Source organism: Homarus americanus, unplaced genomic scaffold (assembly GCF_018991925.1).
Source record: "Homarus americanus isolate GMGI-L3 unplaced genomic scaffold, GMGI_Hamer_2.0 scaffold45698, whole genome shotgun sequence".
Classification (NCBI taxonomy): domain Eukaryota; kingdom Metazoa; phylum Arthropoda; class Malacostraca; order Decapoda; family Nephropidae; genus Homarus; species Homarus americanus.
Genome location: NW_024735554.1, coordinates 6,496,151 through 6,510,761, shown reverse-complemented (window position 1 = coordinate 6,510,761; position 14,611 = coordinate 6,496,151). Strand labels below are relative to the sequence as shown.

Below are 14,611 nucleotides of genomic sequence, written 5' to 3'. Positions count from 1 at the left end.
TTGTATACAATATTAGTTTCTTGTTGTTTACTACTAGAGATCAACTGGTGGTTCCATGACAAAACCCCAACGGACAAAAGCCCGACGGGGTTGTCATTTGTCAACACTAACCTAACCTAACCTAACCTAAACATAAAAGTGTTTTATTTTATATTTTATATATGGGACTGGGGTTTTGTCCGTTGGGGTTTTATCCGGTCACCCAACTGGTAGTCGTCCATAGAAGAAATAATTCACCTTTATATACCTGTACAGTATCTTCCTTACATAAGACTAACCTGGAAGGCCTTCATAAACACGGTAAGCAATGCCGGTTATGATGGAGCCAGTGAGGTAGATGATAAGGCTGATGAAGATAGTTATCTTAACCAGTAACCGCCCACCGCACCATCCAATAGTGTTATCCTGGAATTCCGCGGAGGGTACGTTGTACTTCTTGCTCTCTCCCATCTGTCAAAACAACGACTTCCGTAATTCTAATAACTTTCAAAATGGATTACCAGAAATGTTGGTAGAACTGTGATACAAGTAGGAATAATGTTGGTTAGATTAGGTTAGGTGAGGTTAGGTTAGGTCCAGCCAGTTGTGTTCCTATGAAATTAGTGAATACTATATAGAATTATCTAATCACTCGCATGTTTATAATGATCAACACACGTCTAGTTTATTGTGTCTACCAAAGTTTTATTTAGGTTTTAAATTTTTATTATTACCCGTCCAAGAGAGATACAATGTATGGTGGGAGAAACTGTACTTACACTTAATGTAGTTGGTCAGATGAAGCCTATTAAATTTGAGAAAAACAGTCGTTACGACGGTGCTTCTTTTTCAACTGCCTCTGGCACTATTCTGTGGTTTACTGATGTTACAATATGGACTTCCACACATCCAAAAGGATACGAGGCCGATAGCGGCTCGACAATTTGTGTTATCTTAAGGTTACAACATGATATGACTTGCTCCTTTTTGGCATGTTTGTTCAGAAATTGAATCTCAAAATGTAGTTGAAATTATGATAATATATTCATAATAATTGTTGCATAGCTTTGCGGTTGATAACTTGTAAAAAAAAAATCTTAAAACACAACTCGGAGCTCTGAAGAAGTGTATGTTCTTATCGTTGTCGTTTCCTGTTAGCCAGTGTAACATCCTATCCTCACGACTTCACCAGCTGGTTACACCTCGTTGAAAATGTTACACTTTGGCAGAAGTAACACATAACCTTTAAACCACTCATACTAATACTTGAAGAAATGATTATATCTCCTCATACTCACGACCGCAATAATTCACTGATGGTTAAAGTGTAGGAGAGTAACACAGGTACTCTAATAACAGCGCAAGAGCATCAACACATTGGTGACTCACTACTGCCATAACAACGCCAAGTATGTGACCTTAATGCGATGCTGTGATGAAACAAATAATACCAATAGTTGTACTAACGATGTTTAATGTAACCACAACAACACTGTTACATTAAGTACAGTATTAACACTAAGATATTGGAATGAACTTGTGTGTGTGTGTGTGTGTGTGTGTGTGTGTGTGTGTGTGTGTGAGTGTGTGTGAGTGTGATGAAACATGCCTCAGGCATATCTGGTCTTGGATGAACTCTATTTGGTAGAATGTTGGTCAATCCGGGCCAAGCCAAGCTCGATCCCTACCAACTCGTCCCTTACCAACTCGTCCCTTACCAACTCGTCCCTTACCAACTCGTCTCCTAACAACTCGTCCCTTACTAACTCGCACCCCTACCAACTCACGCCCCTACCAACTCGTCCCATAGCCATTACCAGAGGCTGACTGGTTTTGTGTTGTTGAGTTGTCCATCAAAGATCTCATTGCAAGTTAGTGATCACATCACACATACGTGTGTCGCTTGATTCGCTTCCCTTCACTTTAATTTCACAATAGACTCTTCATAGGTGTTATCGCCTTGCACATAACACCACTTAAAACATTCTCTCTCGGATACATTCGTAAAGAATAGCCATCGAAATTAAGTTTACATATATCGGGTACCGTATCTGAATTAATTCTTATATATATATATATTTATATATATATATATATATATATATATATATATATATATATATATATATATATATATATATATCATGTAAATCCACAATGAAAACGTGGATAAGATAAATCTTGATAAAATCACACGGGAAAATGGAAACAACGGAGCACCTTAGCTTTCGTCTTTATTCAAGACATCTTCAGAGGCAACTCAGTTGCTCCGTTGTTTCCATTTTCCCGTGTGATTTTATGAAGATTATATATATATATATATATATATATATATATATATATATATATATATATATATATATATATATATATATATATATATATATATATATATATATATATTGTACACTATATAGCTCAGCTATAATTTAATTTAAATTTTGCTTCATTTCATGTACTGAAATTACTGTACTGTGTATGTTCGTTTTTGTTCGATTGATCCTGATTTATTCGGTTCATTTCGGTGACCACTCGGCCTCTCTCCGTGTCCCCTGGTCCAGCAGCAGGTGTAAACAACTGAAATCAAAATACAAACATAGGAGGGAAAGCCCTTTAAATGTTGAAATTACCACGAACAAATCAATGAGTTCATTACTTCTCGAAAAATATTTATCAATAAAATCTATTGCTGTGTAAAACAAATTTATCGTATTATAATTAATATAATGCAGTCATTTTTTAAATATATAAGGTAATATATATGTAATTAATGAAAAGATTTAGTTCAGTGATCATGTTCGTTGTGTTATTCTAACAACGCCCACGCAGTTGTGGTGAAAGGTAACATTTTAATTCTGTTAGGTGCCATTTCCATCACTTATGAGCATATTAACCGTCCAGCCAGTTGAGCTGTTCTTTTATATTTCTTTAATACTTTGTTATGACCTATATTATCTTGTCTTAGTATTAGTGGAAAGCAGAAGCGCCGGATAAAGTCTTGCTGGTTTAAAGACACTCGGGGTAAATGACACTAGTGTATTAGTTACTTGTCAGCTTACGAGAAGGTTGGGCGGTTGGTCATTTCTTTGTTATGCTCACTTGGCATGTATGTACTCATGAATGTACCTGAACATGTCCTTTTTTGGTCAATCCTGGACTTTAAAAAGCTTACAACTTGGTACTATGAGTTCTTTTTTATGTTCACTGGCCAACACCGAAGTTCAGATTTTTTGGTAATACTTTGGAGCACTGACTCGAGATAACCAACAACAGCTGATTAAATTATCGTTTCGGTCATACACCTATTTGGAAGTTAAAATAATGAAGGTCATAATTGTTCAAAACACATCAAACACCATCAGACAACCATAATCTAATCTAACCTAACTTAGAATTCTAAAATTTGCTGGATGAACGAAACAATAATAATATCTATTTCATAGATGTCCTTTGGACGATAATAAATAATAGAAACAATAAAAAACTTTATATTTTAATTATTAGTATTTTTTTTCTCAATGATCATATGTCACCTGCAGTGGGCAGGATATGAAGGATGAGCGATATTGTTGGGTAAAACATGGTGAAAAACTGATCTTATGACATTAAAATTATGTCAACATGTGCTTTATACATTAAGAAATTAATTATTTACTGTAGATATTCCTCAGAGAAATCTGCCATTGTCGGTGCGTGTTGTCGTTTGCTCTTTGTTTACGTGCAACAACCAACCCGCTCAGTCTGAGCGTACTCTCACATCCACAACAAATGTAAAATTACACCATGCTTCTTCGAGAAAGTTGCTTTCATTGGCACGAGCTATCAAGTAAGTACTTTCTTAAGTACGGCGGGGAGTCCGCCCCCAGCTAGGAAGTTAGGTAAGGTTAGGTAGGATTCTTTGGCTGGTTAGGTCAGGTTTTATTAGGTTCTGTGTATTGTCATATCATTTTTGTGTGACTTAGTATCAGCCAAAGAACATCTGTGGAGAAAATGAACGAAATCAAACAACTCCCTCTGGTGTTAGTCATCTGCTCCTGGATTACCAAATTTTCATTGGTTGACAAATAATTTTCAGCAACCTTTCAATGCCATACTTAACCTTACCTAAAATAATATATTTCCATCATAGGTTAGGTTTGGTTAGTTTATCTTATCTACAACAAATCACATAATATATTACAAGCTACTGTGGGGTAAAGATTCGGTAGTGATAATATTAGAAAATTATAAACAAAATATTAATTTATCACCATCAAAAACATATGAAAAACCTTTTCTTTTCTTTTTTTTTACTTTTTTTCTTTTTTTAGTAATTTCCCATTATATACTCTAACAAGCTGGTACTTTTACGTACCGTAGATTCGTGTTCAGAACGAAAACAATTATAAAAAAATTAAATTAAAGTTGTAATTCCTCCACTTTTGGGGAGATATTCTAGAGGAAAGGAATAAGTTTTCTTTTGTAGAAATTTTTTGGAAAAATTGATGGTACAGTATTCCAATATTTTTATTTATTTGATTCTTACACTTCAGCCAGGAGTTTGGTTATCTGGGAACCTGATTTTGCTGACTATACTGTTATCCTCTTCAGGATTATTAATGAGACAGGATCAATCACTTATTTATGATTAAGTTTCACTTGAATATGTATCATCACTAGACAATGTGCAGAACACAAATTTTCAAAGGTGAATGTCACTGCTGAAGGTCAAAAGTCAACCATATGTATTTCTGTTAATGGGGACAGTACAGTACAGGTACCAAGGGGGTCAAGGAAATGCAAAATTTACTTTATGAAAATATTGTTTAAATGCCCATACAAAGTGTGTTTCTCAGATTGTGTCGGAAGCAATGGGCTAATCCACTTATAAAACATAACCAAATCTAAATTAATGATGCTGAGGTAGATTTAAGGTGATGGAAGACTCAAAAATGTAAAGTGGTTGCCAGTAGTTTAAATTACAGTAACTCCGTACTGTATATTTTATCGAGATGTTCAGATACCAAGTACATATATAACCCATATGCTGTATAATGGAAATGATTTATTTCATGTTATTTTAGGTGTGGTTATAATATAGAACATAATGGCTCGGCGATTGGGACGATTGACACGAGAATGCCAACAGTTGCGAGAATCCCCACCAGCTGGAGTATCTTGCTGGCCTGAGGGAGATAACCTCGATGTGTTCACAGCAGGTAAAGTTGACTACAGTATAAGAAGTTAGGTTGAGACTTATCCCAGTATCAACTCAAACTTTAAATGGTAGCATGTTATTTCTTACAAGTAAACCATTTGCATGTTTATGTTAAAGCTTAATATCTGAGAGGATGGTGCACTGTGGTTGACTAGGGTTGCCACCTTAGAACGTTTTTAAATCCAAAGATTTTACCTATGAAGCATGTCACTGTTTGTTTATATATTCACCAATATATAAACTTCTACATTTATTTTTTTACATTATTAAGTTAATTCATCATGAAAAAAATACAAATATAAATGGTTTAGTTTTTACTTGCTTTCAAATAATTACTGTATTTAGATACTGTACATGGTTAAAAACAGCCATTACTTATTAAAAGAAAAATGCTAGGTAATAATAAGTGTTTTTACTTAATTGAAAAAAAAATTCTATACATGCAAACAATAACAGCATTTTTTTCTTAACAGAAAAGAGCTTGGTAATATTATGTTTACCTGCTAACAAATAGTTACAGTACTGTACTGTATAGATAAAAATGGAATATGTACTGGTACATGTGCAAAAATATGAACCACTGCTTATCAAAAAAAAAAGTTGTGGAAAGAAGTGTTTTACCTATACAGTACAGTACAGTACTATCAAATTATAAACATACATGTTCACAAAGGTGCCCATTATTTATTAGAAGAAAAAATCTAGGTAATAAAGGTTTTTACCTGCTATGCAATTATAAATAAACTTAATGTACAAAAAGGAAATCAGTGATCCGCCTTTATTTGCTGCTTCTTAAATGTGTATTTTGTATTGCTCATGGCAACCATGAAAAGAGGGACTTGGTCTTTATGAGACAGATACTAAAAAAAATTGGCACAAGTCATTCAATAGTTAACCTAGAGACAGTTTAGACTTTACCCAGGCTACCCTCATACAGCTTCTTTTATCAGTTCACAGGTTATTCATTAGAGAAAAAGTTCCCATAAAAGGCATTGCTTACTGGAATGGTTAGCATTCTTGAGGCAATATTTAGTAAATTATGTGTACAACAACCTGAGAAGAATGAGGCTCAGTGCTTCGCTAAAGTTTACTTGATCTAAGTTTGTGATAACACCTCTGAGTGTAACTCCCTCATCATATAGTTTATCCTCATCCACTGATGCAAGGAAACCTGTGGCTGAACATAAAAAGTTTTCAGATCAACTTACCAGTGCTGTACCTTTAAAGTGCAGTACAGAGAATTTCTTCGGTGGTGGATTATCATAATTGTACCATTTTTCTAGGTACAGTGAAGCACATTTGTAAACTGGTAGAATATCTCGCATGAAAAGATCCTTAAGTCTTTTGTTGTCTTTCCCCAAAGAATTTGTCCTTGCTTCTATATGTAAAATTATACAGTACAGTACCTTGTTTATTCATAAGGTCATGCAAGTGGCTAGTCTGTATGCAGGCTTTCAACTTTAAGAATAGCCTCATGTAAAAAGTACATCACATGATGTACAAAATACAAATAATTCTTTCCAGTAGTTATGTCTCCTCGAAGAACATGGTCAATGTTAAGGGAAAGTTCTTTATCTCTTAAATATATCCACACTAATGTGGAGCAAAGATCTTCCCCCAGGTTAATGAAGAACTCTTTCACAGTTGGCCATCACTGTATCAGTCTCTCAACTGCTGTGAAAAGAGACAATCACCTTGTGCATACATGATGGAGAAGAGTGTCATATTCTTGTTCCACAAACTCAGAGCACTGTTTCAGCACTAGACGATATCTCATTGAATATTTTGAGAGAGGTTTATATTTACCGTATGTCTTACAGTTTATACAAAATGTGGCAGTAACAATTAGCTTTCAAGAGTTGTGGATTTTTTCACCCATGTTTTCCATAATAAACTAAAGCATTATCAGCTATATAAGCAATTAAATTATCTACATTAAGACCAGCACTTTCAAAATTTTCCAATAACTTTTTTTATATTTCATCAGAATTCTCATTACTGTCCTCTATACTGTACAGTACATCTAAAAGATTATTCTTAACTCCACTTGCAGGATGAGAGTATCTTACAGCTACAGGAAATTTTTCTTATTTCCTTTATAGGATGCATCCGTACTTATGGAGAATGGTTTAACACCATAATCATTATGTACTCCTTGCAAGTAGTGTATCACAATTTCAACCGATAAGGAAGCAGTACATTTTCTGAAATGATATCTGCTTTAGTTCTTTCACACTGAACAAGTTTGGTAATCTTAGAGTCATTCTAAATTTTGGGCTGAAACTTCATCAAGCAATCCATACTTAAATACCTATGATGATGTTTAAAGCCATGGTATATTTTGGTTATTTTGGCAATCATAGTTTTTCATGAATCAAGTGATGACTTTTGAGGAAAGAATGTCTGAATTGTACATCTCTGAGAACTTAACTTGACAGGGGTAGTATGACAGGAGCTGTTAAGATGCTTCTTCACTATAGCAACACCATAATGCTTAATAGTTATTATACAGTAACTTTGACACAATTTATATCTAGCAGTTGAATCATCAACCTTATGTAACCATCCTGTTTACAGTATTCCAATTTTCATTAAACTTGCAAAAGACTTTTGCTTGTTTTCTCTTCTTATCTAGGCTAACTTCCTGATCTGCCATTATGACATATGGAATAAAGGGAAATAGGTAGTAGGTACTCATAGCAGAGCAAACACTAACGACAAATGACTGAAACATACTGTCTGCCTAACTCCCCACCCCCTCCCTGCCGCTCCTGCCACCAGAAGGCATGGGGATCGGAGTTACACATGTACACACTCAGTTGGTTTTGTCCCTCTCGACCAGCATCACAACTTGCTAATTACAGTACCATCGGTTTGGCAAAAGATAATTTCTGGACTCCCTAACCCAAAGCCGGATAAGTGGAAACCCGAGTGATCGACTCTTGTCTAGTCTGCTTTATTCTACTAAAGCTAAATATCAGTCAGTGGTATAGCAGTACAGTAATGTGCTTGCCTCTCACCAGATTAGTTTCATTGGTTTCTGAAATAACCACTGGATTTGTGCAGTTTTGTTTAGATTCAACTGATTGGAAAGGCTGCATGACATCCAATGCAACAAAATGGGAGTTTATAATTGCTTTTGCTGTTTCTAATTACAGAAATTGTTGGAGATGAAGATAGTGTGTATTCTGGGGGAATGTTCAGGCTTGAAGTGGAAGTCCCAGAAAGGTAAGGTGGCTTTTAGTTGATATAATTTGTAAGTACAGGGGTGCCCAACTTATGAACCTACAACTTACAAACACCCGCCAATATAAACGGGGTTAAACTTGAAATTTATAGTATTTTATTTACCTGATGACTTATTTTTTGCTTTCATTTACAGTTACTGTATTTTGTCATTCTATTTCTTCTTTTGTCTTAAATTAAGTAATTTTAGATGTATATAAGGACTTGGACTATGGTAAAGTGGGATTTTAAACATTGTTCTGTAAGTACGGTATGCACATAGCATGTGTTCCGACTTACGTACAAATCCGACTTAAGAACGTCCTCAGGAACGGAACCCGTTCATAACCCGGGGATCCCCTGTACTGGATTACATTTTCCTCTTTTTTAGTTTTAGTTTTCCTTCACTTGTGCAGTAACATTGTTGAAATAAATGAAATATTGCTGGAGGGTGAAAATCCCATGGAAAGTAAACTAAATGAGTTTAAGAAATATTTAGTCAACTTCTTTTTTAAGAAGAGGACATAAATATTGTACTGTACTGTAGTATAATTTTTGGAAGTACAGGTACAGTATAATGCTAAACAGATAACTGTACTTGATAATCTAGATTTTTTCTGGAATGTAGATACCCTGTACAGGTACAGTACTTTAATTTGTTTTAAAAAAAATACAGTTTTCTAAACCAGTACTGTACTTATTTTATCTTCATTTTTAAGTTGGTTTACTTAATAGGGGTGTTTCAATGAGATTTGCTCTATTGTGCCTTGTCTGAAGGATTGTTAGTCCTAAGGCCCTCAGTCTACTTGGATAATCGAGATGGCATAGTTCCAGAATCATCTTAGTCTCTTTTTATTGGACTTTTTCTAGGGATGTTAGATCTTTCTGGAGGTAGGGTTTCCATGCCAGTATACAGTAATCCACACTGGGACATACTTGAGATTATTACAGTTGAAAGAGCATTTTCATATCTTTGTATTCAAAGGTACCAGAATAATTCCCAAAATTACAATTTTCTTTTCTCACTGCTGTCCCCACTTTTTGCACCACCTTCAGTGAATGATATATCACAATGCCAAGATTTTTCTCCTTGACAATAGTATCCAGGAAAGTATTGTTAACAGAATACTGTAGTTGTGATTAAGGTTGTTGTCTTCTACGTGTAGGGTCTTGCATTTCGTAGTGTTAAAGAGCATTTGCCAGTCCTAGACATTTGAACAGTTCGTTCAGGTTTTTCTGCATTGCTGCAACATCACTTTTACTTGCCACCTTCCCATATATCTTTGTGTCATCCGCAATCTTGTCAATGGGACTCAATACATTTTCATTTACAGTATGTCGTTTATATAGATCACAAACAAGGTGGGTCCAAGGATAGAGCCTTGTTGCAATGTGGTGCTCCAACCTTTTTCATTCAGAATATACTCCATTTATTACCACTTTTTGGGCCAGTTTTTAATTCACAGCAAAATCTTGGCTGTGATGCAATGTGTCTGGATCTTAGAGGCTAGTTGTGCTTGTGGGACTCTGTCAAATGCCTTGGAGGTCTCCATGTTCAACGCATCCACTGGTGAGCCGTGGTCCATATACAGTACCGTAGTCTGTTACTGTTTCAAGAAACATGAGTAAGTTCGTCAGACAGGATTTTTATTTTCATGAAACCATGTAGTGATGTGTTGACAAGACTGTTTTCAGTTAGATTATGGATGATGGCATCCCTCAGAATTTTTTTCAGAGTTTGCATATACTGTACTGTACTGTACAGTATGTGATGTTAGCCTGATTGGCCTGTAGTTTTCTGCTGCACTTTTCCTACCCAGAATTATAACCTTTTTGCCCATATTTTACTTACCAGTACCAATCTCTCAATATATCTATCATATCACCTGAACAACTCCTGATTTATTCTCTGCATAACAGTTTTTCACTTAGATATCTTTTCTAATTGAAAACAAAATTTTGAGATGTTTTATTTTTTCAGATACCCCTTTTTGCCACCCAAAATACGGTTTCTCACGAAGATTTACCATCCTAATATCGACTCTGCTGGGAGAATTTGTTTAGATATCCTTAAATTACCGCCATCAGGAAGTTGGCGACCAGCCCACAACCTGGCCAGTGTCCTGAGCTCAATACGTCTATTAATGTCAGACCCTAACCCAAACGACCCTTTAATGACTGAAATTGTAAGTACAAGCATTGGACTGTCAAGGTTGGCTAGATTATAGAACTATAAAGAGTTAAGGGGAATTTGGCGTTACCTTATAAGCCTTCTGCTCGAGAATTTCTACCAGGGGAGGTGGGAATACCCCTAGGTATTTCATTTGAAGGAAAGGATATCTGCTGGATGAATAATTTTATATAGATATATGTACAGTAGCTAAAACAACTATCTGTGCATACTTTGTGGGAAACAATATGAGACCATGGATGAAAAGTTTTGGTATATGAGGGCTGTCACTAGTCACACGTAAAATTTCAGAGCATATCGACCCCCACCTGTACAGATAGTTGTTTTAGCTACTGTACATTACACCTGTTATATGTATACTGTACAGTACGGTACTGTATACATTGCATTAAATGTGTCTATGTCAGGAGAGTGTAACTGGGGGATAAGTTACCATTTTGATTGATTGCCAGGCAGGGGGTGAAAATTCATTCTCTTATAATCTTTTATGTGTATTTCAAGCTGGGAAATATCAGTTAAAACCCTGTTGTGTGTACAGTATTTCTGGTAGAGGAATATCAATTTAAACCCTGTTTTGTTTGTTTAAGCTGAGGAATATCAGTTACAGAATAGCTGACCTTTTTCTGCACATTTTTCAGATTTCTGACACAGGGATTTCAGTTAAAATCTTGTTGTGTGTGTTTCAGGCAGAGGAGTACCAGTTACAGAAATCACAGTATGAATCTACAGCTAGAGACTGGACTGTTAAATACGCCAAAAATTTTGTAAGTATTATTATCTATTACTTTGTGTTAATTTGATGTTTCTTTTATTTTTTCCGCTGTATGTGAGATTGAGCTAGACAACTGTGCATAACGTATTACAGTAGTAGGAGTTTGAGGAAGTGTGGTAGACTAACAGGTGAATGTGGCAGAATAATCATGACTGTGATAAGAAATACAGCATGCCCTTCAAATTCGTGGGGGTTAGGTTCTCAAAATGGCGGCGAATAGTCAATTCCGCGAATAACATTTGCTGACCAAGGGCGGGGGGGGGGGGTACATTTTTACTCCAGTGCAAAGAAATGTATATTTCCTTTATGTGTTTGCCTTTAGGGCAATTTTTTCTTTACACATACAAATAAATAATAATGGGAAAATCCTCTAACAAATAATCAGAAACAAATATATTAAAAATGTGTGAGTCTACCCTCAAGTCCACTCCGTATTTTGTTATTAGTAACAAAGCGTGGAATTGATTTCATGTTAGACTCACATTTTAATACATTTACAGTATTTCTGTTTATTTGTGAGAAGATTTTCCCATTCCACTGTATTACTTATAGTTTTGTATGTGTTGTGTGTGTGTGTGTGTGTAGAAACACACACACACACACACGTATATATTTACAATAGTACTGTACTGGTAAAAAAATTCTGTCTCTAGAACAAATAGCTCCTTGTCCCGGCTGCAAAAATGCCAGCAACTTTAAAGCTACCCTTAGATATTCTTGGGTACATCCATGGTGTCATCCGTGAATAATCGAGGTCCGTGAATTGTCAGGGCATGCTGTACCCTTTTATATACACATTGTTAACAGATTTATTATGGTATGGTGTGGTTGCCTGTACTGTACGGTATTGGTAAATGTGTACGTATTCATTTCTCATTTTCCAGAGCATAACTCTTGTATAGGTACAGAAATTTGGATGAAACTTGGCATAAATTGTATTATCATTAGATAAACTGCACAACTACATATAAATTTATGTATCAAAGTCACAGCTAAAGTTGAAAAAATTAACTATAGCAATGAATGTATGATGCATTATGATAATTTTGTCCCTTTTATTGTACAGTATATTCTCAATTTAATGGAATCATATATAACAAACTCTCGATTTAGCTGCAGGAATTTTGTCCATTATTTTTCACTCGATTTAGTGAATTAGTTTGCTAAATCGAGATTAATTCTGTTAATACGCTCACACCTACGGAGACACCTCAGACACATGATATGTACCTAGAACCATTAGAAACATTATTCATGGTTTACCTTAAACTAGGGGGTTCAGTGTTTGTTCTCAATTTTTTCTCTTATTTCCAAACTTTTTCCAATTGACTTTCTCCCCCACACCACTTCCTTTCTGAGACTTCTGAGAGACTTTTGGCTTGATGTCTAAGCACAGTACAGTGAGTTCTGCTATAACGCGTGTTTTGATAACGCGAATTTGCTCTAACGCGATTTATGAATTCGGAACAATATTTGTATAACGCGAACGCTTGTTTGCTATAACGCGATTTTTGCTTACTATTTCTCCAATTTTGTGGTATTAACTGTGAATATGGTAAAGAAGAATATCTCCAAAAAGCGTTCTGATGATAGAATTCCCGGTGATTATCGTAAAAGAAAGGATATAACACTTGAAGAGAAGCTCGATGTTATCAACCTCAAAATCACCCTTCTCCCCCATCAAGTTACATTCATATTTTTTCAAGGTAAAGTGTTAAATTTACTGTATGATTTCATTATTAGATATGAATGTAACATTTATTTAGACTGTGCTATCCTTTGTGTTAGGCTAACTACTAAATTTTTTCGATTTCGAGTAATCTGCACCTAACCCTATTTTCTCCATAAGCCCTGTTATTTCTATTACGCGATTTTCTATAACACGATATTTTACAAGAACACAATTATCGCGTTATAGCAGAACTACCTGTAGTTAGTTGAATGAGAGGTAGACCGAGAGGTAGCAGTGAACAACACCGCGTGGCATCAGGACACAGGCTGAGCAGATGTAAACAAACCCCACGAGCCAAGTGGCGCATTTGGCCTGGAATTTAATGGAGTCACGCTTGATTTAGTGAACTAGCTCACTAAATCAAGCAAAAATAACAGAAATTTGATTTAGCGGAAATTTAAATTTAACAGAAAGGGATGGCTCGAATTAGTTCGTTAAATCGAGAAAATACTGTATTCTGTCATATGATTTGTAGGCATAGTTTCAGACTCTCCATGAGGTGCTTTACATATACAGTACAGTTTTCATAATGTTATATATCCAACTTAAAAGAATGTAAGTCCTTGTTATGGAGTTGTTTGTTGATCCTCAGATGTTTTTTTCTATAGTAGGCAGATCATATAAATTTTTTAAAGTTTATATTAGTTACTGTTATAGAGTGACAAATGATAACATGTAGATTCCGATGCTTTTTTTCAGATATAGTATATGCACTGTACAGTACAAGTAAGGGTATTGGTAGACAGTATAGATGCAATACAGTATACAGTAATTCCTATTTGGTGTGAGTATTATAGGCTCAATCCACTTATGATTAGAAATACCTGTTGATATGAAAATATTATATTCTTTAATCTAGTCAAATTGACCATTAAACTGTACATCTTTTTTTTTCACACTAGGTGGTGAATAAACAAGATGAACCACAATCTTCAGCAGGGAAACGAAAAGCTGAGAGTGATAGTGATGACGAAGCCAGAGAGAAGAAGGTTAAAACATAAAGGAGAGCAAGAGGCTCACGGCCAGACCCAGACAGGGTAGTCTTGGTGGGGGGGGAGTGTATGGTTTACATAAACTGCTTAAATTAAATTTTATAATAACTAAAAAATTTACATGATAGGATAATATTTTAATTACAGTATACAGAAAACAACATGCTGGTCTTTTACTTTTACCTCATTATTTTCAGAAGAAAGTTTATTAATACCCCCTGTACTGTATATATTACACATTCATCATTTCAATTCTCCAAACCACAAAAGTTAACACAATAAATCAAAGTACTGTACTGTAACTGAAACTTGATGCAGTAAATCAATTTAACCACAAAATTTAACACAAAATATCGAGGTTATTTACCAAATTTAACAAAATCAAGATACAGTCACTCCCCGGGATTACAGGACACTCGGTGTACAGAAATTCAAGGCTACAGAATGCCTTCCATAAGTTCCATTATAAAAAAACTTTGGGGATGTGCAAGAGTTTCTGTTATTATGGAAGGTAACTAATACA

General features: G+C 35.2%; 1 protein-coding gene across 5 annotated transcripts; it reads left to right on the top strand.

Moving 5' to 3' along the window:
- The first annotated feature begins 2,726 nt into the window (after positions 1-2,726).
- Positions 2,727-14,249, top strand: LOC121871469 (ubiquitin-conjugating enzyme E2 T-like). Of its 5 annotated transcripts, none has more exons than XM_042373815.1 (7): positions 2,780-2,820; positions 3,651-3,805; positions 5,043-5,177; positions 8,335-8,404; positions 10,383-10,587; positions 11,279-11,356; positions 13,999-14,249. In XM_042373815.1, the coding sequence occupies exons 3-7, from the start codon at positions 5,066-5,068 to the stop codon at positions 14,095-14,097; spliced, it is 564 nt and encodes a 187-aa protein (XP_042229749.1). In that variant the 5' UTR covers positions 2,780-2,820; positions 3,651-3,805; positions 5,043-5,065; the 3' UTR covers positions 14,098-14,249. The 5 variants fall into 5 exon arrangements, with proteins under 5 accessions (XP_042229750.1, XP_042229749.1, XP_042229751.1 ...); XM_042373817.1 differs by lacking the exon at positions 2,780-2,820 and adding an exon at positions 2,832-3,000; XM_042373816.1 differs by lacking the exon at positions 3,651-3,805 and having other exon boundaries at positions 2,727-2,820.
- The last annotated feature ends 362 nt before the right edge of the window (positions 14,250-14,611 follow it).

Bases quoted from the DNA above. Each gene is read 5' to 3' on its own strand.
- LOC121871469 (XM_042373816.1), top strand. From the start codon at position 5,066: ATGGCTCGGCGATTGGGACGATTGACACGAGAATGCCAACAGTTGCGA. The intron at 8,405-10,382 runs GTAAGGTGGCTT...TTATTTTTTCAG, and splicing joins GAAGTGGAAGTCCCAGAAAG to ATACCCCTTTTTGCCACCCA. The intron at 11,357-13,998 runs GTAAGTATTATT...TTTTCACACTAG, and splicing joins TTAAATACGCCAAAAATTTT to GTGGTGAATAAACAAGATGA.